Source organism: Macrosteles quadrilineatus, unplaced genomic scaffold, assembly GCF_028750875.1.
Source record: "Macrosteles quadrilineatus isolate MER2022 unplaced genomic scaffold, UCM_ALF_1.0 Scaffold_6__1_contigs__length_79288215, whole genome shotgun sequence".
NCBI classification, from domain to species: Eukaryota; Metazoa; Arthropoda; class Insecta; order Hemiptera; family Cicadellidae; genus Macrosteles; species Macrosteles quadrilineatus.
In genome coordinates, this window is record NW_026542599.1 from 59,957,454 (window position 1) to 59,984,099 (window position 26,646).

Sequence of the window (26,646 nt, forward strand, 5' to 3'; positions counted from 1 at the left end):
CTCTGTCCACTTACTTTCATTTTTACTCTTTCCATTTTGCCCTTCAAAGTTTTAAATGTTAGACTATCTGACGCTCTTATTATTTTCTAAAACTCCTCTCATGTCAGCTATTATTTTGATTATTTGTTTCCTTAATTTTCCATTGTTAAATACACTAGCTAGTTAATCTTTTAAACTTTTTAATATCTCTCATTTTTGTTAACAGTTCTTAAAAATGTATTTCTCTCTGAACAAATTTCTCCATAACTTTTCCAATTTAATCGCTTGATAAACTGCTCAGTGAAAAAAGTTAAATCAACTACCCCTGCATGAAAAAAATAGAAAGTGACATTTCATCTTTTAATAAATACATTTTCTCATAATAATTTTAGCTCACTGATTTCATAATATCCTAACCTTGAAAATTTGTAATGATTGTCATTCTTGTTAACTTTTTCAGGTTGTAGTATAGGCCTACATTTAATTTATTTGTAACTGTGTATATATTAGTAAAATATACAAATATATATTACATAAATGTGTTTGATTTGTTTCACTACCTACTCTAACGCTCAGTGGAACCTTACTAAGGTATTGTTGTTGTTGTTGCTTTAAATGTTATGCAGATATTAATCCGCTCACGATACCCTTGTAAGATATTTTTCTAGTCAGTAATTTATACCTTGTTTAATTTAAATTTAATAAGGTTTATTTGTATTATTAGTAGTTGCTATTTCAATTTGAATCCTCAGATGAAAGCATAAGTGCAATTCCAAATGTGTTACTGAAAATCTACATACAATGTTGAAGTTGAATAGGCACAGCCAACTCCCTCTTGCCCGTGTTTGAACCGAAAAAACTCTGAACAAATAAAAAAAGTAAATGGATAGTTTTAAACCACAAATTATGCCTACATTACCACATTACTGAAACATATATGAAGCATAAACAGTTAAAAAATTGACAGCACTAAACAAACATGAAACATGTCGTACCTTGTTGGAAATATAGAACCTTGTGTGCAAATGTTTTAGTCGTGATGGTCTTCTCAATAATACAAAGTCAAAACTAAAGAGATCCAAATGAGACTGAGTTTACTGTAGACTAATATATATTTCTTTAGCAATATAAACCACCTACAGACAACCACTAACCCACTAGTTGCATGTTTGCTTTATTGGCCAAGCTTGTATCATAGTCTCACATTTTTCTCACTACTTTATAGGTACAATAGGTACAAATTAGGTAGTTAGTTTATATTTAGTACCTGGGGACCGAGCTTTGCTCGGGGAAAATCATTAGTTCACTCTGAAAGCAGTCTTAGTATTGGAGATACATAAATCCATTCCCAAGCTCCACATGGCTCGCCTTTTACTACGTCCTACACCATTTCCTACGTCATGGACCTGTTTACCTGAATTCCCATAGCACTTTAGGAGTGTAGATACCTTAATCTAATCGTTATTAACAGATCCCACACTCCGGACAGCTCGCCTTGACTACTTCCTTCACCACTTCCAACGTAGCGGACCTGTTTTCCTCCCTTCCCATAGCATTTCAGAATTGCAGACACCTTAATCCCTTAATCTAATCGTCATAAACAGCTCCCACGCTCCATACTACTCGCCTTTACTACTTCCTTCACCACTTCCTACGTCGCAAACCTGTTTACCTCCATTCCCATTGCATTTAAAGATTACAAATACCTTAATCTTATCGTCATAAACAGTTCCCACACTCCGGACAGCTCGCCTTGACTACTTCCTTTACCACTTCCTACGTCGCGGACCTCTTTTCCTCCCTTTCCATAGCATTTTAGGATTGCAAATACCTTAATCTAATCGTCATAAACAGTTCCCACACTCCGGACAGCTCGCCTTGACTACTTCCTTCACCACTTCCTACGTCACGGAACTGTTTCCCTCCCTTCCCATAGCATTTTAGGATTGCTCATACCCTTATCTAATCGTCATAAACAGTTCCCACACTCCGGACAGCTCACCTTGACTACTTCCTTCACCACTTCCTACGTCGCGGACCTGTTTTCCTTCCTTCCCATAGCATTTTAGGATTGCAGATACCTTAATCTTATCAACATAAACAGTTCCTACACTCCGGACTGCTCGCCTTTACTACTTCCTTCATCACTTCCTACGTCACGGACCTGTTTCCCTCTATTCCCATATTATTTTATGATTGCCTTTACTACTTCCTTCACCACTTCCTACGTCGCGGAACTGTTTCCTTCCCTTCCCATAGCATTTTAGGATTGCAGATACCTTAATCTAATCGTCATAAACAGATTCCAGACTTCGTACTGCTACCCTTGACTACAATGTATCGAGTAATCTTCAGTATAATCTTTGCTAAATATTAACAAGTGATGTTTTTCCTTTTGTACTGTATTTGTAATTTGCTAGTATACTGTGGGTAGTTGGCTTATTATGAACACATGCTACAACTTCAAGTCTTTTGTTTACTTTTTCCTTGTTATTTAATTCAGCCAACATGGTTACCTAGCAACCCATAAGACTAATGTTAAAAAATGTGATTTTCAGTTTCATTTTCTACGTAATTAGATTTTTGTTGGCAGTTCTAACTGCAGTAAACTCGTTTTTAGGCCAGAAATAAACTATTAGCAGCAAGCATACATACATACATACAAGAGTGAAAATTTAAAAACGTACGTTTTCATGTCCCTGGCCTTTTACTTCGTAGATACTGGATTTGTAGTTTATTATTATGTGTTTTAATATTTTTTGGGACGGGGGCAACATGTTACACACATTTATTTGGTTTTAAATAGGTTCTAGGTATTTTTTTCGTATTTTCAAAGTCTCGAAATTCACGACCATGACGTGTCCCTAGGGTACATTTTCCAACTTTCACACTGTTTTTAGACTAATTATTCATGCCGAAATATATAAAGCCATATTTTTATGTCATCAATGGTTATTAAACTTACAAAAAAGGAGCATATTATAATTTTATTGTCATTGCAAACTGACTACCATGACAAAATAAGTCTGTCCCTCGATTTGGCGTCACGACCATTTGGGAAAAATTTTCAACTTTGGAGCACGACAGTGGCAAGCCTGGCGTCGATGGAGTCAGTTGGATTTAGAGACTAGTTCAGGGTGTACGTCAGGATTGTAGTGCCGGTCGTTTCGAGTTGAAAGGAGGAATTACAAGATTAATAAAGGAAAGATTGTGTTTTTTGTAATTTTGGTGTGTCCATGACCGTACGTAGTCATTCGATGAAGTAGACATGGTGTTAATTTTTGTTTATAAGATATTTCAATTGCTAGATTAACCTAGAAGTCCTTTTTGTATCCTCGAACATGAGGTACAGGGCTACCATCAGAACAGAGCCAAATAACACGTAATTTCACGACCAAAGATTCACGACCATCGCGGTTTTTTTCACGACCAATCCAGCCTTATGGATTATAGTGTGTTTGGTCGTGACAATAACTTTAATATAATTGTAAATTGAACAGTTTAGTTCAATTGAAACACATATTTTTATTATAACTAACAGTATAATTGAAGGATTGTTTGGAAAGATTTAGATTATTTCAGAAAATTCACGACCGTACCGCTTGTCCCTGACCATCACGTTTATGATTTCTATCATAAAAATTTCAAAAATTAAAATATCGTCATATTTCAATGTTTTATACACAAAAGAAGCAAACCTCTATACAAACATAACGATTTTTCGGGTCTCAGGTAAGTTTTTTCGTAGTTATACAAACTTAAAAAGATTTTATTGGCTTTTTTTCAATTTTTTGAGTTTTTTTTATTTTTTTCTAGAAAGACCAAATATACCAAAAGCTCAGTGACCTTTTTATTGTATAATGGTCATAAAAGTAAAATAGTTTGTAGCAAAACATAGTCATAAAAATAGTATTAACTATTTTTAATATTCATTTAAACGTCTGTTATGGTCGTGACAGGATTTTGTGTTTTTCCACTAAAAATGCTCTTTTTAAAAAAAACTACCAAAGATATTGCGTTACCATGGACATTTTATGAAACTTCAAATGTTAATGAAATAAAAAAAAATAATAAGAGTTTTGAAAAAAGGGGAAAAAAATTTACAAAGTGCTTTTCCTGAAAACGTACGTTTTTAAATTTTCACTCACAAGCAAACATTGCTCGTATTAGAGTATAGGATTCCTTAACACTCTATCAATATTCTTCCATTTCCTCTTTTTTACTTTCATTTTTAGGTGAAGAAAAATGTGTTAATATGAAGACACATGCTTTAAAATAAGAATTTATCAAAGCTAACAAATTTGTTCATTTATAAAAATAAGTCTTTTTGTAAAATGACCATTAGTTCACAGTTTTTCAATAATATTTTCCAGGTTAAGTTTAAAACATCATCCCCATTAAACCGATCCAATCTTAAAACATTACCTCTCCTTTTTTAAATGCTTTCCATTATTACATTATATTGGGGATGTTTTAACTGGGCTAACTATGATGATGCATTGGAAAATTTGGTTAATAACACTGCTCAAATTGGTCAGTTAACAAAGCAAATTCTTTGGCTTTAACTTTTTTTTACTTATTCAGATTTTGATATAGGCTATAAACAAAATTAAAGAAAATGACAAACAAAACCATATTATCCCATATGTTTCTCCAATGTTAATCAGTATTTGTTTTTAAGCTTTATGTATAAACAACCAAAGCTTATAACACGTTAAGCCAACACTTTAAAACCTATAAACCAGTGAAAGTTTGTTTAAGTATAATGAAATTTGTGTCAAAGACATTTTCAATTTGTAGTTAGCCTCCGGATTACGTTAAATGTAAGAATTGGTGTGAATACCTGCTTCGATGTAATTCAAATTGTTGCCAATACCGCAACTAGTTTAAACTTTCAAGAAATCATCTTCAGGTGTTAAAGGATGGCATGATCATTTCATCAGAAGGTTGTCAAATCACATAAAGTACATAGATACTTGACATTTAAATGACTATAAGCACGACATTTACAACAGGGAATGATACATGTACAGTAGGCCTACAGTAGTTCTAGACTCTACATCCATCCGGCTTGATGCATCATTCTCATTCCGTTGTACAGTATTTAATTAGTTTTTACTTGTTGTAAATGTCCCGCTTGATTGTTTCAATTTTCGTGTTCGTGTATCTGTGTACTTTGTGTGATTCAACGACCTTCTGATGAAGGTACCACGACATCCTTTGAGGCCTGAAGATGACTTCTTGACAGTTTAAACTAGTTGCGGTATTGGCCACAATTTGGATTACATCAAAGCAGGTATTTCCAACAATTCCTAAAAGACAATTAATGATCTTTGCAAAACACTCAATTCAAGCTTTTCCATGTTTGAGCCGTTCTCAGCTATTGTTTCTGTACCCCACAATAACATTTTGTTTCGACAAAGACAAGTTCGAATTGGGAAACAAATTTAACTACCGGTACCTATATATATTGCTAATCTCACTTCTTCCCCTGTATTGACAACACTGTTCTTGTTTGAAAACAAATCAAACAATTGAACTTGACCACCTATATCTTATGTTTTGTTTTGTTGTAGTGACAACACTGTGCGGCTGTGGCGTCTCAACAATCGTCTTGACATGTTGGTCAACGTGACGTGACGAGCCTATCTACTCCTAGAAGTGCTCTTCCTTGTGATCTTGCGCTTCCTTCTTAGACTGTTTCAAATCCTTCGAGAGATTATGTCCTGATATACACTGTTTTATATAGCCCTTCTCTTCTATTGTTTTTAACTCCAAACATACACATTATTAAAATATTTATTGTGATCAGTGTTTAATTTCTATTGGGTAGGTTGTAAATCTTAATTAAAACAGACTGATAAGGTTTTACTAAATGTTTGTTGTGTCAAGTTTGGATGCTGTCACTATCTAGTCATTTACGTATTGTTTTTAATAAATTGTAATACACAAAAAAGGTTGTTTGAACAACTTTGGTGTGTTGGGTACATACAATGTTAGATGAAAGACAGTGGAATTATTGATCTGGAAATGTCTATGATGTAAACAGAAAATATTTGTTCACAGTAGGGTTAAGATTTTACCTTAGCGTGTTATTTTAAGTGATTTTATACGATTTTAGAACAAAAACTGTATAATTACTCAGACAATAATCTGGCAAATTGGTTGTTGAAGTATAGTCGATATATCAAATATTGTTGAATATGTGTGAATTTTCTACTGCAAAATGGCTTAATCATTAATTGTTTTTTACTATATTATAATAATACAAGTTATAAGGAAATAGGAAATCAAAGTATTGTTTAATCAATTTTAAAACTTTTGTTTACATTTAATCAAGTAATTTAGTCCCATTAAATATACAAAAATCAGTATATAGGAAGCTATAAATAAATCAGTATTAATAATGTATTTTATTTTTTATTCAATTTGTTTTTATCTCCTAAACTGTCTGACTTTATAACTATAACATTTTTGTTTTGCACAGGTCTTCCGAAGATTTTAATCAAATAGCCTACAATTAGTACCTAACCTTTCTAGTAGTAGAGGTATATTTTATAGCGAGTGCCTTTTTAAATCTGTATTTGTCAATAACGATATGTGCCCTATAAACACCCATCGTGTATCCATAGTATAACTTTATTGTATTTATATAGGCCTAATAGTTTGAACTTTATATGAAACGGGTTTTATAAATAGTTTCTATAGATTCTGTGAATCTTTTATTAATGTAAAATTTAAGTAGATATTAAAGTGTTTGTTTTACAATTTTGTTAAATTGCCTTTTTTGTCTGAACACCTGTACTTTTGATCCTGAAAGATTTTGTCAGTGACATTTAAAAAGTTACTTTTTTACCATACAGCAGAAAATCCAGCAGTTTACATGCTTTACAGCACAGAAAACGTACTACTATAACCCAGAATGCCAACCGCATGGTAAAAAGCATTAAGCGGTTTGAGAGAGCTTTGCCTGTCAATCCGTAGGCAGCGCCACCAGCGTTGCCATGCAATAGCATAGCAACGCTGGTGGCGCTGCCTACGGATTGACAGGCAAAGCTCTCTCAAACCGCTTAATGCTTTTTACCATGCGGTTGGCATTCTGGGTTATATTAGTACGTTTTCTGTGCTTTACAGGTTCAAAGTAGCAGCACTGAGAGAGAATACATGTATAAGAGGAGACAGATAATGCTAATAGTGGTTACGTTTTGGCCTCTGACACTTGGGTCACGGTAGTTGGTTGGTAGTACAGTTCGCCTCTGAGCACCTTTAAATCATTTATCCAGACAATCAAATTTCATCAAAAAACACAACATTTTACATCCTACAATAAACTCAATATTAAAAAACAGCAAACTGACTTACCGACATGCCCAAGTTTGGGCCGCTGACGCTATACTATAGACATACCAGAAACAAAAGAAGCGGGCCATTTTGAGCCGCGCAGGTTTGAAGGGTAAACCACACCTACCGGCGCGAAACACGTGATCTTTTCGTTTCTGCGCAGGTTGTTTTGTTCTTGGGATGTCTATAGTCTGCAACACCGCTGTTCAGGTAAGGAAAAGGAAAAGAGTCACTTTACACCCTGGTGATGAAATATAATTTAAATCAAAAATATTTTGATAAAATAAAATGATTACCTTATCTAACAACAATTATTGTTGGTATATCAACTAGTTTTGTTCCTTAAAACTTTATCAGGTCATTTTGTATGCAACCACATTCTAAATGTATTAAATACATAATTGTGGTATGACAATGGATTCTTTAAAAAAAACTGTCACAATCACAATAATTGAAACTTGTTATGTTCATTAATGGTTCTCGTTCAAATGGGTATTATTAGATAGTAAAGTAGTATTGACATGTCATATGTTTATATGTGAAAATCACAATCTTGTAAACTTATGTGATGAATAAACATTTCATTTTCATTTCAAAGAAGACTCCAATCCAAAAGAGCACATTGAGAAGCATTTTTAGCCTTCCCCCAAACCCGAAGGACAGGTGGAGATCTAAGCAAAAAGAAAGATTAATAATCAACTTGCCTGTCAAAAAGTAACTATCTTTCACCAGAACGTAGACCGCATAGCAAACATGATCGAACGCTTAAACCACCTACTAGATATTCACAAACCAGACATAGTTATGTAGTCACAGAACACGGGCTCGACCGTGGTGACTGCATTGGGAACGTTATAGCCTTGTCAACTATAATCTGCTGCTTACATCATACTGCCGAACAAATCATAAAAAGGGTGGTGTTGCTATATGCCATAATTTACTTGTAAATACTACAGTAAGTGCTAATATAGAGCATTTCAGCAGGGAGCTCAGCTGCGAACTAACAGGAATAAAAGTTGACCTCAAGGCAGCTGGGAGCATTTTTATTCTGGGTACTTATCGACCTCCCGACGCACCACTTGAGGATGCACTAATGTCGCTAACAAATACCCTCAACGCACTTATTCCTTCTGCAAACAGCGAAATCTGCATTGTTGGAGACCTCAATGTAGAGTCCTTGGTAGAGTCAAGAGAGAGATCGGCGCTTAATGAGATGTACATCCACAGACATCAAACATTCAACAGCCATCACAGACTGTGTATTCGCGCAACTAGAATTAGCACATCGGCTACCTCCCAATTGACTGTTTGCTCCAGCCTTGATCCAGATCTAATAAGCGCTGAAGTGATTCACGCGCACATCTGACTGACCACTCTGGACAACTTAATATACTCTTTCCTCTAGTGAAACAAGCGGCAACCATCGCTGTTCCCGGCGACATTACAATCAGAGCAACATGCTGGACTTCAGAGAAAATTTGTCCATCCAAACTTGGGACAAAGTTTTGCAAGAAGAGTATACAGATAGATCCTACACTAAATTCATCGGTCTCTTGACTTCCATTCTTGACCTATCTTGGCCATATACAAGACATCTAGAAGAAGCCCTCCAAATAAAAAGCTGTCCTTTATGACGATGAAGTAAATTAATTAAAGGGGGAAGACTATAAAACCAAGTTTCTGGCCCTCCTAACATCCAAACGTGCACTTTCACAAAGCAATTGGGAGTCGTTTTAGATCAAAAACTTTCTTGGAATCAACACGTTGACGCACTCTCTGCCTGAAACTAAAAAGGTCTGCAAAATTTGCTTTAAGGAGGGTTCGATCCATTTAGTACCTCCGAAACAACACAAACATGCTACCACGCTTTGTTTGAATCCCACCTCAGGTACAGTTGTCGCAGCTAGTCTGGGCGCGCGGGCCCTTGTGTTGTACTAACCGTCCCCTACGCCAAAGCCATGAAGACAGCAGTGAGGCGCTGAACAACCCCAGAGAGCCGTGTGGGCCAGATGTTTTTGGAAATTAGCAATAAACATCACTCCCCTCTACACCCCGCACCCTAGCGCGGCCGCGCGCCCAGACTAGCTGCGACTACTGTACGGGATCATCATCTTTTGGGGTGGGTCATCAAAAGAAAACCTGGAACGAGTTTTGGTGCTCCACAAGGAAGCAATATGCGGGAAATGGTCGGTCTTCAACCAAGAGAGGAAGCTGCTGAGAAACCTTCCGTAGCTTAAGCATACTCACTGCAGTCTCGATCTACATCTTGGAGGCAATTTCTTACACAGTAAAGGTCTCTTATTCGTCGAAGCATGTTGCCTTCCCCAATTAGGAGGCACAACGAGGATTTCCATCGGCCCTCCCACAGAACATCAACGTTGAGGGGGCGAATTTTGAATTGGCTTGCTAACTCCCCAGTTTTTGGCCTCTGGGGACCTCAAAACAAAAAAGTAAATCGGTCCCGGGTCCAGGTCTTACCATGAGTATGTACTACGGTAGATTATTCCCTATATGGGAAATTCGCTATATGTAGTTGTAATCTTTGGTAGTAGGTAAAGAAAACATTTATCTTTTTTAGCGAATTTCCCATATAGGGAATAAGCTATTACCGTAGGTCTCATGGTAAGACCTAGACCCGGGACCGATTTACTTTTTCGTTTTGAGGTCCCCAGAGGCCAAAAACACCATCCGTTCAAATTCATATATATATATATATATTTATATATCTATATATATATATATTTATATATGTGTCCGTTAGCGCGATAACTCGAGCAAAATTGATCCGATTTTGATGAAATTTGGTACAAACGTGTAAACCTACATTTATTCGAACGAGTTCGCGAACCAGCATAATCGGACCATGGGATCAGGGGTTTATGGGAGGTTTTATGGGGTAAAAATGGGTTTTTCTCATTTTTGACCCTAAAAACTTTAAATTTCTAAATTTCTCTCTAGACCATTTTGAAGAGCTTAAAAAAACAAATAATTTAGTATATTGAAGTGTTTTTGAATGTTCATTGACTACGGAGAAAATTAAAAAAATTGTAAATTTAAAATTCCCATGTTATTCTTATGGAGAATAAATAAACGGTTCTAGTTTGCTTGTTTATGGATATATTTTAATCAAATTTGGCAATTTGGTTTATTTCATACTAAGCTATCAATATTTCAATTGAAAAAACACACCTTAACATCTTCCCCGTAGCAGCAAACCTAACTACTCACTAAAATTAATGTTATTTAAAAATGGAAATAAATCTGAAAATTTATAGGGAATATTTTAGTAGAAATCAAGTCGGGTAAATGGAAATTCGCTTAGTATGCAGGTTTGCTGCGACGGGGGTATTTATAGCCTAGATGCGCATTAAATTGGAACCCCGTATTATCACAAGCAAGCAGAGTCTTTAGAAGCGAACATAAAGTTATAATGTTCAAATGAATTTGTTATAATACTTAGGCAGTTGTTTTTAATTATTTAGTTTTGATAATTGTGTTTTATTGAGCTCTATGCACGATCCTCATAGTTTTCATGAATAAACATGTCAATTAATTTACTTTGAATGAAGGAAGATAAGATACTAATGCGTGAGTATGAGAGCTGAGGCGGTCATGCTCGCCAAGAAAAGACATAGATGTAATTGTAATGGTTTGGTCATATTTGATTGGATATCTAAAGAAGAGTCTGTAGATGACGTGTTTTGCAATAGAACAATGGATAATTCTTCATTTCAAGAACAATCTGCATTTTTCATAGTAAATATTGCAATTTGCATTACACAGTTTTTATGTTTCCTAACCTGTCCCTAGAATAAGCGTTGTGTCGTGTGTCGTGTGTGTATGATTCTTTGCTTTGGCACCTTATTTGTTTTTGAATTTAATTTAATTTTCTTTCATGCACTATGCACTCGTTAACCACTTATTTTAACATTTCAATTGAGTAACATTTATGGATAAACTTAAATAATTAATATGCTATTTGGGATCAGTCAAAGTCAACAGAAAATGAGTTGTCGAATCGAAGTGATTTGATTCTTGGTGGTTAAGTGTTCGGTTATTCGGTTGCTTAGGTAGTATTTGGTGTTGGTGTAGCCTAGCCTTGTGGGTTATTAACCTCAATTCAAGGTGTTGTAGATGTTCTTTTAATTTAATGGCAATTAAACTATACTAACATGAAAGGGGAAAATAACAATAGTGTTGTCTGTGAAAGAAGAGATCAATCTGAGGGTTCAAACATAATTTTAAAAACTATTGCAAATCAGTTTGACAACAGTGTAAAGGTAAGCCGTTGTAGGCCTGTAAGTCATCCAAGTTTAGTCTTCTTCTTGTATGACACAGTTGATTCTGTTCTGCCTGATACATAAGTATGGCATATAACTTAAAGTAGTCATTAGGCTTTAAACATTTAAACTTTTAACTTAAACATTGTGTTTTAGATTCATGGTACCGTAACCTAGGCCTAGGCCTAACTGCGTGGTCACTAGCCTAACTGATTGGTGTAGGCAACTGTAACCTACACTGAACCCAAAAATACCACAACTGCCTTTTTCTAAGACAAAACCGAGTAACTTACAGTTCCGTAGAGAACCATGTGGTTTAGTCCTATTATTGGTTGAAATATTGATAAGTTAGTCTCATACTTATTACGATTATAGCCTAATTCGCTTAAAACACAAGCAGTAGGCTACTTTATTATCTTATGTATCTTATTTAAGTATATTTGTTGTAGGCACCAGAGATTCAGGATTTCAATATCTTGAAACCAATAAGCCGGGGGGCTTATGGGTAAGTTAACTCAACTATCACTACAATATGACTAAGTTAGTATTGAACAGCCATTTGATTTGTAAAATGTCTTCTAGAATCTGAACTGAAGGAGCAATTTTTATGTAGGCCTAGGTAAGAAAAATGTCAATTGCCCTCTAATTTACAAAAGTATTTTAACAAATTAAGTTTTAACAACCTGTCTGACAGGAAGGTGTGTCCTGTCATCATCATGTGAAAGGAGTTGATTACGTAGAAATAAATCAATTTTGAAATAACATATCTGGTGTAGGCCTAGTCTGATGTGGAAGTTAACGTAAATACATTTCCCTTTTGTGGTAGGCTATCCTAACTTTATTCCAGTAGGCCAAGGTAGGCCTAATTTTACATTTAATGATGTTTAATAAGTTTTTACTAAGCACCCTTACAATGTAGTTTTTTGTAAATTAAAATAGTTAATTAGGCTAGGCCTAGTCAAAACTGTCAACAGCTTTGTATCGACCCCTTGATTTTTTTTTAGATTCCTGAGCACTGGGGAAGAAATTTGAGTGTGGCTGAAGTGTAGGCTTAGCCTGATTTAATAGGCTACAAGTTTATTCCCCACTCAGAATTTTAAACGTCACAATGTATTTTTTTTGTATATTTTTCAGCAAAGTATTTCTAGGAGTAAAAAAAGCCCATCCAGAACAAATGTACGCTATTAAGGTGATGAAGAAAAATGAAATGATAAATAAGAACATGGCCAGCCAAGGTAAATAATGTAGACATAAGTTACAGTACCTGTTGCAAATTTGATGTAGGTCTAAGCTTTTTGATGGTTCGAAACTGGACCCAGCTGTCCCTGATCATTGGGCTTTAAATGAATGATCTAGGCTAATGAAACAGCTTATCTTAGTCAGAAACCAAGCTACTCAGATCATCGAAGTAAATAAATACATGGAATGCTAAGGATGAGTTCACGAAAGCTGCCATTGTGGCATCCTTCCCCCCACCACCATGAGGGACCCAGCGGAGATGAGACAATTCATTGAATAGTACGCAAAGTTGTTAACTCGCTCCTAGCCTTCAATAACACAAATTAAGTACAATAAAATGTATATTTTCGGAATCTGCTTAGTTTACCAAGAAGGTGATGATACAGTATTTAGTTATGTGTCACCTGTAATAAAAATGTCTTTAATATAACTATTGATTGTACTCCAAACGTTTCTTGGAGTACCTTAAAGGAAAAGATCTGTGGAACCAGGGAGGACAGCTTGCGGCGCGATTTATAAAGAACCTTGTTGCGCTATCGTACTAATTACTCCATTACACACATCTAACAAATTTTATTAGAAATTGCTTGGTTATATGCTGAAGATCATATCATTAGCTACAATTTTGTCGCTTGATGTTTGCTTCTGACAAAAAAAATCCTCACTTAGTAACTTTACAATGTCAAAGTGTAATAATGACCCTAGTTGAAGGAGCAGACGAACGAGGTTGTGTCTCTGTGTAACCGGCCTCAGTGTAATTTTTTACCGTATAAACCTGATCGAGTTAACTGTCTAAAAGAAACGCATGTAGTCTGCAGATTTGATGCAATGGGAGTATATTGTAGTTCATGATGATATTTTTGTAAACAAATTAATTTATTCAATGCTAGTTAAATTACCTATCTGCCCCTTTTGTAGTTATAGCGCAATGATGAATTGAATTTTTCCATCCATGCTGACACTCTTGCCCGGTAGGTAAATGTTTACAGTAGGCAGTAGTAGGTCTAGGCATATTTACTAATTTGGCAGTTTATTTGGAGCATTTTTAAAATATAATTTTAGAAAAAAAAACCAAGTTTGTTTGTAGAGTACTTTTTATTTTGCTTTTTTAATATTAAATTTGTATTTACAGTGGTGACAGAGAGAAATGCCTTGGCTCTTACACGAAGTCCGTTTTGTGTCCAGCTCTTTTACTCGCTGCAGACTCCAAACTGTGTTTACTTGGTAGGTATTTGACTGAACATTTAACATCTTAAATAATATTTTTCAAAAGACAAACTTTCTCATAGGTTTCTAGTTCATAGAAATATGATACATATCATAACTAGACTGAAGGGATGAATATAAAAAACTTTGCCTAATTCAAGGAGTTTGTTATATTGAGGTTCCTTAAGTTTGAATTAGAGGAACTGTAATCCTCGCTAGTCACATGACAGTCAGAACTTACTTATTTCACTTCATAACCTAACAACAATGTATTATTCTGTAACTAAGAACTGTTGTTGCTATAAGTTAACAGGCTTATCTAAAGAGACAAATTCTGTACAGATTGTTTTTTTGTGTTTATTTAGAACAGTCACACATCAGACAGATACCACATTCCTTATAATTTGATTTGCTAGGTGATGGAGTACATGGTTGGTGGAGATCTGAAGAGTCTATTGAGTCAGTATGGTTTTTTCGATGAGGACATGGCGACTTTCTACGTAGCAGAGGTTGTACTTGCTCTCCTATACCTTCACAAGTGAGTGTTGTATAAGATCGGTAGGTGTACGCTTAACCAATTTCAACTACTATTTAGATCCAAAAACATTTTTAAAACCTTTACTTAACCCTCCAAGTGTCCATAGTTTAGGCCTTAATGTCCACCTATTTTTGGCGCATTTGCAAGGTTTTATTAAAACGGATCTGAGAAGCTTAAAACAATGTTAATTCTAATGTTCTATATACCATTTTGTTTGGAAAATCATGGGCTTCAATATTATATATAAAACATAAGGAACATTTAAAAAAAAAAAATTTTAGGTAAAAAAGAATATAATTTTGAAAATTTTCAAAAAAAAAATAAGTTCGCGCTCAATGAAATTGTATAAATTATAGGCCTATAAATATTTGAAAATAGCCACTTTGTTCTAAATATTATGAGGATTACAAATATATAATAATATAAGGAAGTAGATTTGCAAATAAATAAGTTATGGGCAAAAAACAGATTTCAGTACATAGCGTTTAGCTAAGAATGCATAGCCTAACCATAGCTAGGAATCTGGCTGATAATTTACATCAATATCACTACCTACTTCTTCAGGATCATCAACCAGCACTTCAAAACCACTTAAATCTTCTTATAATGCAACACGTATATCACTACTTTTGATTTTTAACACTAAAACAATGATAAACGTAATAAAACACATCAGTCATCGGTCCGAGTAACCTAGCTGTTTACAAATACACGCACGTCAGCTGTCTGCTACAATTACGATCGGCTCAGAGAACGTACAGCGCTGAGACAGACCTCTGGAGAAAGCTTAGAATATTACGGAAAGAACGATACCTAACTCGATCCAGTTCAATCCGATTCAGTCAGTCATAGAGCCTTCGCCGTAAACGATGTCTGCGTGTCGAAAAATCGACAAGTAACACTACACAAAGTGTGCTGCTTGTCGAATTTTCGTCAAGTAACACTGGGAGGGTTAAGAAAGCATCTTTAGGCCTTGAATAAAATTTGGCTGTCAGTTAAGTATTTAAACCTTTATAACAGGCCACATCCTGTGATTGTTTAGTATAGTAACATACTTTAGCTTACTAATTGTGCACCCATTATGTGTGAATTTTGTACAAACTTCTAAACAGTGGCGTAAATAATACCCCTACAAACCCCACAGTGTGGGAGGGGGAGGGGCGCGCCAAGGTCCTGGGGTCGCTGAGGTCGGACTTTCACCTTTCACCACAATCGTGGAAAGAAGTACCGTAATGTTTTCGTGACCGCATGAGCGATAATGGATCTTTCAAGGCCGAAGATATTCAATGTTTTGCCACAATCACGGAAAAATATTACATTGTTTCCGTGACCGTGATGAAGATGATGTCTACAAGACCGAAGAAGATACTCAAGATTTTGACACAACCGTGGAGGACATTGTTTCCTTAATTAATTGCTGAAGACGTACAAGATTTTGCCGCAATTGCAGAAAAGGAAGACAAGTTTCCATGACCCTAAGACAAGATGATCATGTCTACATGACCACGGGATAAATTCTGCATGTACATCTGCTCAATGTACTTATTTACGCAATGTAAATTTTATTTTCTAAGGTTTACAAACAAGAAGGCGATTGACAATCGTATTTGGTTTAGGCAGTAAAATAAATGGGTTTAAGATACCTGCCTTTATCTCCTTGTTATCTACACATAGAAATTAGTCTCCTTATTAGGTCTTAATAAACACCACTGTACCTGTGATAGCTTTTACTTATTTAAGCCTTATTAATTTATTAATTCCATCTAGAGGCTAGTTCCTATTTTGCATGTTGTCCTATCTATTTAGACTTCATTTTTTGTACTTATCTTATCTTACTTTTTCACATTTGGTGTAGGCCTATGCTAAATCTTTCAAAAAGCAATTTCAATGAATCAAAATTACTTTCTTTCAGAATTGTTTAGTTGAAACCGATTTTACTTTAGTAAATTTTTCATTTTGACTGTGGCTAGACCTAGTTTCATACAAAAAAGTCTTAGTGTAGGCTATATAAATAAAAATAATCGTAAGGTTTTGAAAAAGAAAATGCTACACCACTACGGCTTACATTCACAATTGTTTTTCACTTTTCAGTCATGGGATTGTTCATCGAGATTTAAAGCCAGACAACATGCTGCTGGCTCACTCAGGTCACCTGAAACTGACCGATTTTGGCCTCAGTAAAATATCCTTGCACAGAGGTGAGTTTGATTAAAGAAAAATATTTTGACATGCTCCTTTGATTCATAGATGGAATTACTATTGTCTATAATCTGATTAAATAATCAAGATCAGTGACGTGTCATGTAGATACAAAAATATCAAATTGGTTATTCTACAACATCCCCAGTCTTTATGTCCTTCCACAAAGTATTTTTAGGGTATGGTGTATTTTCCAATTAAAGAACAATTAATGCAGCAATCACAATTTCTAACTCCAAGTTAAATTTAAACCCTTCTAAACACATGAAATAAATACCATATAAAAGGTAAATGAAGATATTACAAAAAGTCTAAAATAAAATTTTATTAAATGTTATTTAGGTGTGCTAGCCTGAAATTTTTGATCAAGCCAAACTCAAGATAATATTGTGATCATCTCCCGCAGTAGGCTAAATAAGACATCATCGTCATCTACTGCGATCACTGTAAATCCAGAATATTTTCTGAAACTTAATCACTGTAAGGACAGTTTAAGCTTAGCTATAAACTGAGGTCAAGTGGTCTTGTCTAGATCAGCTATTTTCAAACGGCATTCAATAAATCTATCGTTTTTGGTAACTCATAGTCTCAAACGTTCTAGATAAGCTATCGCCTATTGTTCTGAAAAATATTACTGTTTGAAAATTAATGGTGTTCTCTTTTGTTTATCTATTGTGTGTCAACAGTACAGTGACTTTTTAACAGCATTGTTGTATTGCCAGATCTGGAGATAGAAGACCTAGTAAACGGAACTCCATATCAAGGCACTTCTCGTACGCCGGGCCAACTACTGTCACTTACCTCACATCTGTCTTTTGTAAGTATCAGACTTGTGAGGGTTTCCGTTTAGTTCATCATATCCTTCAGGCGCAGAAGTGTTGCATACATGATGTGATCAAACAGTCTTTGTTGACAATATAAGGTGTACTAAATATGAAATGAAACCAATATCAATCATTGAGATGGGGACGCCTAGGTGCATATTTTAACCCAAATGTGAGTGAAGGATGAGTGTAGGATGGTGTGTGATGACCTGTGTAGCTTTGTTACTGACTAAGATCAGCCGTTTCATTAGTCAGGATCATTTATTTAAAGCCCAATGATCAGGAACAGCTGGGTCCAGTTTCGATCCATCAAAAAGCTACTGACCTTTCTTAGGATTGAACCAGCGACCTTTTGTTTACTAGGCGAGCACTATAACCACTATTACCTTAATCATACAATGTAAAGATTTTTTACTCGAGGTCTGCATTATAGTAGAGGTAGGCCTACATGTCTTCTTTGTTAACTACCAACACTTAAATGTCGTTCCATCCAACAACAACGCTTATGTTTTTATCAGAAAATTATGTTAAACAAAAACAATGCAAACTTTCATCAAGCTATTAGCAACGAGGAGTTACAAAATACAGCAAACCTACATTTATCTGTCGATTGATCTGTAGGGTTCACACAATGGGACGCCGTGCCAGCGTAACTCTACCGCTATCAACGACAGCCGGATGTCAGGCGTAAGTCCGTTCCATTCTGCTGAACATCACTTACAGAACGATATGTCGTTGTCGTACCACACGTGCGAGGAGTGTTCTGGAGAGATCAATGGAATTTGTCACCACGGGAAGGAGAACCATCTCTTTACCCCATCTCCTCTGTCTAGATCCAGGTAGGCTAAAGGCCTTTTCACACCGGCGTACTGGACGTACCGTACTGTACGTTTGGTACGTTTTTTTTTTCAACAAATCGCTGTCCATGTTATCATATGGGCTCGTTCACACCGCGCGTACAGAACGTACTGTACGTACAGTACGTACGCGATGGTTTTGTGAGAATCGCTCGGAGAGCGATTTTTCTAAATCGTACGAGGCGTACGCGAGCTCGCGCATGCGCAGTGGTCACACCAAAACCACGTGCTCAGCCAGTGTTACTTGTCTGACTGCAAACGAACAAGTGTACGTTTTGGAAGTTTCTGTGCGGTGTGAATGGACCGCGTACTGTACGAACTGGCCGTACCAAACGTACAGTACGTCCAGTACGCCGGTGTGAAAAGGCCTTAAGGAATAGGATCAATACTTTTTTAAATTTTATTTGAGATATTTTTGTAAAAAAAAGTAAAAAAAAAGGTTAGTGAAAATAAGTTTGCAAAATATTTTCTGATCTGGGACCTCATCTCAGGGGAGGAAGTACAATATCTAAAAATAATAACTTAAGTACACAAACCCTGCCAAGTTTGCAAAATAAAAAAAAACCTACATACTGTAGAGTAATACTGTAGTATATTATGTTACAAGGCCTGAAAATAGGTGTATACCGGACGAGTGTGGTCATTCCTGTGCGAGACGAAGTCAAGTGTGGGATTACCATACTAGTCCGGTAAACACATTTTGAAAGAGTATACAATATATTACGCCATACTATTCTAAGCTAACTTAACAATAAAAAATCATTACAAATTCTTATATTCCCAACGTTTTTGTTAATAACCACTCATTGCCAAAATATAACCAGCCTGTAGGTGTCCAGTAAAAACTCATTACAGTACATTAGTACCTAATGAAACCCATTTGATTAAGCTGGCGGCAAACAGCGGTTTTCTGGACTAAATCCTTACATGGGAAGTTAGTCAAAATAGTGTAGTGTGGCGTAAAATTAATTTCTGTTGTATATAAAAAAATATGTTTGCAGTTTTGAGTTTTATCCAGCATACATTTCTCCTTACGATTAAAGGAATTAAATCCTTGATACTCAATTGAACCAAAGTCCTTTTACGTCAGTTTCACTTGAGTTTAAAAGGACTTTTTATTTGGATAATAGTTGTGGACAAGACAACACTGAACATGCTGACGGCACTGCTTTACTAATCATGATCATGTTTATCATCATCATGCCCACCTGAATTTTAGAACTTACCATAACATGACAGGTTAAATCATTGGTTTTGGAGGCATCATTGATATTATTGTAAACCTACTTCATATAAATAAATGTGATAATTGGAATGTTGGATACACAGTACAGTAGTTGCATTATTTGATACATTATTTATAGCCTGTGTTATGTTTTCTGTCAAAAGATCATTCAAACGACCAGGTTCCATGAGAGATCGTAAGAGGAAGCGTAAAGGGTTGCTGTTGATGGACAACCTGTTCAATGACTCTTCCCCAGGTCATTCTAGCTCAGGTAGGTTGCTCACAATTCATGCTTTCAAAATAAGTTAAGGAATTAAAAATTAATATTTGAGACATTTTACCTACACATTGTCTTTCACAAAAAAAACCTTTGCAAAACTTATGACAGCTAGCCTGACCATACTACTGGACCGAATTACACACGGTTGGTACCAAATGAAAGATAAGTTCCTGTAGATGTGCAGAATCCATTTATAAATTAATATAGGCTCAAAAATAAGCTCAAAAAATTAATTTTTAATAAAAAAAATAACATGGGTTGCCATGCTGATGACAAAATAACAACACAATATAAACAGAAAATCAAAACAAATGGAAGATATTCCAATCACATGTTTTATTTACAGTGTGGGGTGAAAATAGAGAAATTTGTACAATACATATGTTTGTTCGAGTTTTCGACCACGGCGCAAGCTCTCGTTATTATTTAATTTACTTTTAAATATGTCCTAGTCATCGGAAAGAAGCTAATAGTTGAATCAAAGTTTGAAATTGAAATCTGGAGTGGAATGGTGAATAACCATTTACACACTCGTTTACCTTAGCTACCCAACCTCATTGTAATATATTTATCCATATAAGTTTTATTTTGTTGTTAGCGAATGTCCCCAAAGGGAAGTAGCTATTTTTGTTTAGAACTTTTTACATCCAAGTCAAGTCATGTGTTTGTTTCAGGTCTCACTCAAGGCATCAATGCCTTGGATCTCACAGAAAGTTCTCCCAAACGATTCAACGGTCGTCTCAGCCCAAACCTGAAAAGTGTTCTCAAACCAAGGTTTGGTCCAAATTTTTTTACAACCAAATAGTAAACACAAAGAATAGGCAATGCACTTGAACTACTGATCCTGCTAAGTTTTCCTTATATCTAATCTCTTAAGAGTTGTCAAAATAAACATAACGTAGTTGTTTTATTTTCTATTTCGATCTCTTAGGCTTTCTTGTCATCTTTTTTGATCAGTTACAGCACAAAACCCACTGTCCCATAAGCTAGTAGCTCTTTTCACAGAAGGTTGGCTTAATGTTGAAGTCAAGCGGAAGAGTAAATAAAGAATATTGTGTATTAGTGATAGTTATGACGTTATTAGGTAGATAAAGTCCCTGTTTAAGGATCTTATGGTGAATATATTGACCAGTCAGCTTAGGCCTACCTTATTGTCACAAATAGTTGAAAATACAAATAGAATGAATAGATAGCAGCTAGCTTACATCAAAAGATCTACGATAATGAGTGGATGAGTGATCAAGGATAATCGGATACATACTGTATTTTTGTACTTTCACATATTTCTGTCTGTAAGATGAGACTGCTGTGAAATCCATCCACCACAAAATCATTAAATTATCGTCTATTGTATTAGGTAACGTGTTTGTTTGTCAGGTGTTACTCTGATGAGGACTCTAGGCCAAGTGTAATGTTCTCTACCCCTGTGTCAGCCAGTGCCAGATGTCAAAGTGACTCTACAGCTCTACCTAAAGTCACCAGGTTCAACCTGCCAGAAATTGATGCATCACATATTGTGAGTAACTTCATAAAGCATTGTTTGGTACAAATTCTTATGCTCTAGGGCACGAATAATAGAAAAATACTGGTAAGGATCAGAAACACATACAAATGACGTTTTTGGCCCAAAAGTAAACAAAACCCCTTTACCCATAGCATTAATTAACATTCGGTTTTGTTTACTTTTCGGCCGAAAACGTCATTTGTTTATGTTTATGATCCATACCGGGTCTTTTCTAGTATTCGTACTCTAGGGTCACAGAGTCAAGGGTCGTGGATCATGATTGGATTGCAATACAAATGTCATAAGAGGGGAATGCCAGGTGGAGGTTTTCTAGCTTTGGATGAGGCTGATTCTGATGTGTAATGGATATCTTGGGTACCCTGGAACCTCGCAACAGTTGTTAACAAGAGTATACATCAGTACCTTATCAAAATGTTCAATGACAAGAATGGATTTGTGGCATTAATATGCCAGGAAGTATAGAATCAAAGGTATCTGTCAATTCTACCCTTGGCTTCCTCGACAACACTCCGAACAGCTTGAGCCATCAATTTAATTTAACCTCGTCAAATATTTAAATAGACAGCTCTCGCTCTCACCCGTACAGCCTCTACCTTACCAGATGTTTACTTCCTTCTCGAGTTCACTCTATGGGTATTTATTAACATGTTTACTGTGATTGATTTTGTTCTCTATGTTGTCTGTTATTAAAAGTGTCTTTGGTTATAAAACATTTAGTAGATCACTATTTCTTATGTTTTTATTCATGCAAAATATTCATTTATAGTTTTACCAATAACAGAAAATATTAAAACTATAAATGGTGGTAGCAAAAATTGCAAAATTATTAACGTTTTTAAAAGACAAGTATACATTATTTATCAAAATGTTTTATTTATATATATCACATTCTCACTCATTCCAAATGTTTGTATCTGTGTTAACTAACAGACAGATATTGTTTGTAGGATATTGCCAAGCACCATGAAGGGTTTGACAGATTTTAAACTATTTAAAACCAGTTTATTCAGATTGTTGTCAGATAAATGCTGCAACAGGATTAAAGACTTAAATTAGTTATTAGTAATTCAAATCAATAGTTTTTTGTAATGGTTGTACCGTAAGTAGTTGTTAGGGAGAAAGCTGTATACATATAGCTTATAGCTCTTAATTAATTAGTGTCGCAAATGTGCCAAATGTATAATTATTGACTTGAGTTCATGTATAGAAATGTTCTGTTTGAATAAAGATTGTTTGATTTGATTTGATTAGGAGGAGATTGGTGTGAGTCCGATTGCCACGCCACATCCACAACGCAACTCTCAGACGCCGTTCCGCACTCCCAAGTCTGTACGCCGAGGCAAACCTGTGTCCGACCAGAGGATCTTGGGAACACCGGACTATCTTGCACCAGAGATACTGCTGCGTCAGGGAGATGGTAACTTTTACTACTATTAAGCTCATGTGTCTGATCACCTAGACCGATCCTGGGAATATCCAGATCCAAACTACACCAACCAAGTGTGAAAAAGGCATTTTAAGTAACCCACATCAACATTAGAAATTATTTTATTTTGGTGTTGCTTTCAAAATCTTTATTCTGCATATTTTCTGAACTCCAAATTAATATTCACTATTTTGTCGTTAATTCAATACTTTGTTGTTACTATCTATTTTTGTTTTGTTTTTGTTGTTGTCTTGTTGTCATTTTTTGTTGCACTGCTGTTTTTTATATACTTTAGTGTACTGCTGTTTTTATTTGCAATTGACGTTATTATTTTACTCTGCTCTTGTGTCTATAAACATATAACATTTTGTAAATTGTGTATCCGTTGATATGAGTGAATAAATAAATACAATAAATTTGTTTTTAAATTCTGTTTAGAAAGGCTAAATTACTATATTTCCAAAGGTGTCAAGGCCTGAGAATTTGTATTAAGCCGATGTTTTGGGAAATGGTTAAAGTCTCAATCTTTTTTGAGTGTTAATCAACAGAATTTTATGTTGTGCCATTAGTTGATTGGTCACAATCAAAATTATATTTTAAAAAATGCAGTTATTAATATGTCACACCATAACGACAAAATATAGGATATTATGTTAATAAATGTATACTGTGATGAGTAATGTAAATGTGTACTGTGATGAGTAATTTCTTATGTTTCCAGGGGCCAGTGTAGATTGGTGGGCTCTGGGAGTGTGTATGTACGAGTTTATGACTGGAGTCTTGCCTTTCAACGATGAAACCCCACAAGCTGTCTTCAAGAATATTTTGAAAAGAGGTAATCTCATAATAACCTTGGTAGTAAATCTATGTCTACATCAATGAAATAGGATCCATTATTATAAAGTTCTTAAAATTTAAAAATTGTTTGGAATAGGAAATTTAAGGACATTTGAAATCTGTTTAGTTCATTTACAGTGTTGCTTAAAGTTTAGGATTGTTCTTATGCCTAGATTTGAATCATGATAATTATCAATGGCTATTTGCCATGTTATTAATTTAACCTAGTTGCATGCTGTGATAGGGTCTCATACTCCTACAAGTCTTCAATTGTATGCATGCCACTATTGTTGAGAGGGCTTTAAGACAGCACAGATGTCAGACAGTAGTCTAGTACATTTGGCTCCTTTTATCATTACCTACAAAAGCTTGTAGTTACATTTTTTGTGTTTATGGTCTCTACTCATGATCATCAACTATACAACCCTTGCCAGCAAAACAAGTAAGAAATACATCCAAGTCTACTAGGATTTGTGAACTCAGTCCACTAGGCTGTTATATGAAGTTAGTGATATTTTCCAGAGCTAGACTGGCCAGACGGAGACGAGGCGTTGTCGCAGTCTGCGTACGACGCCATCAACTCTCTATTGACTCTAGACCCAGCACTGAGGCCATGTGGAGAGACAGTCAAACAGCTGGCACACTTCTCCTCTGTAGAATGGGATGGGCTGTTGGAGGCTATTCCGCCGTTTGTACCTGAACCGGAGGACATCGGCGACACCTCATACTTCCAGGGTGAGAATTCTCAATTCTACATTGACCAAGCAGTACAGCTCTTAACACGTTGAGTGTGGCCTGGTCACTGGTGCTCGGCCAGGTCTCGCAGAAATGAGGCGTGGTCTTGAGGAGTAGACTAGCATAATCTAACCTCTCTTGTGTGTGTTTCGCCCACCGTTCCTGTGGACCGGCGCCGGTCTCTGGTGACCTGTATATTCCTACTAACAAATTTAATAACTGCACATTTATTGAGGTACTTTTGTTTTTTTATTGTAATATGATACAAAAATATTGTTTATTAGTTTTTTTTTGTTTTTTTTAGCACAGGTCCAGACAAACAAGGATTAGGCATAGGGAATTGTTTTAACCAGTTCCACGACACAGTTTGAGTGTAAAAAAACAATGGATGGGAGGGAAGAAGGGGCTGTAAATAATTGTAAATAATAAATATTGTGCAATTTAACATTTTTAGTGTTTTTTTTACATTTTTACTATAGACGTCGGACCTGCTTGGTCACCAGTGACCGGCGATTTTGGACGCATTTTTTTTAAAGCTCAAAACACCATTTCCGACCTGGATCCTCACTTCTGAGAACTGAAAGTAAGATTTCATGTAAAAATAATCTTCAGGCCCTGGGGAAGCACCTTGTGATATTTTCACCGCACTCAATGTGTTAAGGGTAATATGCTATTATCTTTATTGAAAACATGAAGTTTATTGTCAACTGTCCTCGCAACTATTGTTTTGGCTTTTTATGATTGCTGGGCATTTTGATTAGAATTGAATTTTGACTTTTTTATAGTCAAAATCAACAACAAAAAGTCAGTGTGAGAAATAAAGGAAAATAATGGATTCTTTTTGGTTTATCAAAGAAGTAATTTGCGGAGATGAATCATACACACCGTACACCATAAAAATATTTATGAGATTTTCAACCTGTTGAATGTTTGCTGTGAATTTCGCAGTTCATCCTTAAACTGGATGGGCTTATTTTGATTCTCAATTCCTTAAAACTTTCAAGTTACTACTGTATGAAGGAATTGTCTAGAACAGATTCTTGCATTCCCAAGCTGTTTTTTTTTTAATGTCAAAATAATAACCTTAGATTTTATAGCATTAAGCTGTAAACATTTATTAGGCTACTCTTTGTGATATAAATTTATCAACTTGCTAGTTCGTAGTTTAATCACTATTAAGTAAAAAACAAATGAAATAAAAAACCAGGCAAAGCTTATATATTTATATTTTTGGGTTTAGCCGTATGATTTATGATCATTTGATGAATTATCACTTTCTTGGACTATATCCTAGACTGTACCCCACACTTAATATCAGTTTTACTGTTATTTTATTTTTGTGTTTTCGATTTATTTGTATGGTATAAAAATAAAATATATTATGCACTTATATAATTTAAATAAAAAATAGATGGGTAACACCATCTACTGACTACAAAAGTATAACATCATAACTAGTTGTTGTAACTAGTAATTTTTAATGTTTGAAATCTGTTATGTATAATTTTTGATTCTTGTATAGTTCCTATGAATTGTATATTTCTATGATATGTGATATTACCCTTAGGCCTAATTAATTAGTATAGAGACTTGGAATTTCTGCTGTAAATTTGACTTTGTCAATGCTTATGTAGCCTGAAAGACAATAAACATATTCTTATTCTTATTCTTATTCTTAGTGAATAAAATGTTAATTTTAATTTAAATATTTCTTTCTTTTCCAGCTCGAAACGTCATGCAACATCTCCACATGTCTAACTTTGATATGTAAAAATTATCGTCTTTGTATACAGTATCAAGAGTTTAAAGTGTATATAGCTATATGGGTTGTATGCTTTAATAATTTATACATATATTAAAACGTATTTGGTTTCTATGCTGTGAAATAAAGTGTTGATTTAATTTTCTGCCTAATCCTTGAACCAGACAATCTAGACCCTGGTTGCTGCAAACCAACATCAACCTGTTAGGAAACATTTATTGTGCCATCAAAAATAAGGTAGGCCTACTAGACTGCAGACTATGATGTTTTATAATATTTATTTACCTTCTCAGAAGATAAAGTATGTACTGCGTGTCTTGAAAAGTACTAGTGTGTCTTGATGTTGGTAACAAAACCAAATTTTTTTGCCCAAGGGAATAGTGTATAAAACAT

General features: G+C 35.2%; 1 protein-coding gene across 2 annotated transcripts; it reads left to right on the forward strand.

The window, feature by feature from the left end:
* The first annotated feature begins 10,921 nt into the window (after positions 1-10,921).
* On the forward strand, positions 10,922-26,376 carry LOC128996237 (serine/threonine-protein kinase greatwall-like). 2 transcript variants are annotated; one of them, XM_054421398.1, is made up of 15 exons: positions 10,922-11,076; positions 12,050-12,105; positions 12,735-12,835; positions 13,972-14,063; positions 14,462-14,583; positions 16,675-16,781; positions 17,505-17,599; positions 18,228-18,445; positions 19,853-19,959; positions 20,643-20,742; positions 21,346-21,484; positions 22,745-22,910; positions 23,641-23,754; positions 24,279-24,491; positions 26,216-26,376. In XM_054421398.1, the coding sequence occupies exons 1-15, from the start codon at positions 10,933-10,935 to the stop codon at positions 26,260-26,262; spliced, it is 1,821 nt and encodes a 606-aa protein (XP_054277373.1). In that variant the 5' UTR covers positions 10,922-10,932; the 3' UTR covers positions 26,263-26,376. The 2 variants fall into 2 exon arrangements, with proteins under 2 accessions (XP_054277373.1, XP_054277374.1); XM_054421399.1 differs by lacking the exon at positions 10,922-11,076 and adding an exon at positions 11,234-11,600.
* Positions 26,377-26,646: the final 270 nt, after the last annotated feature.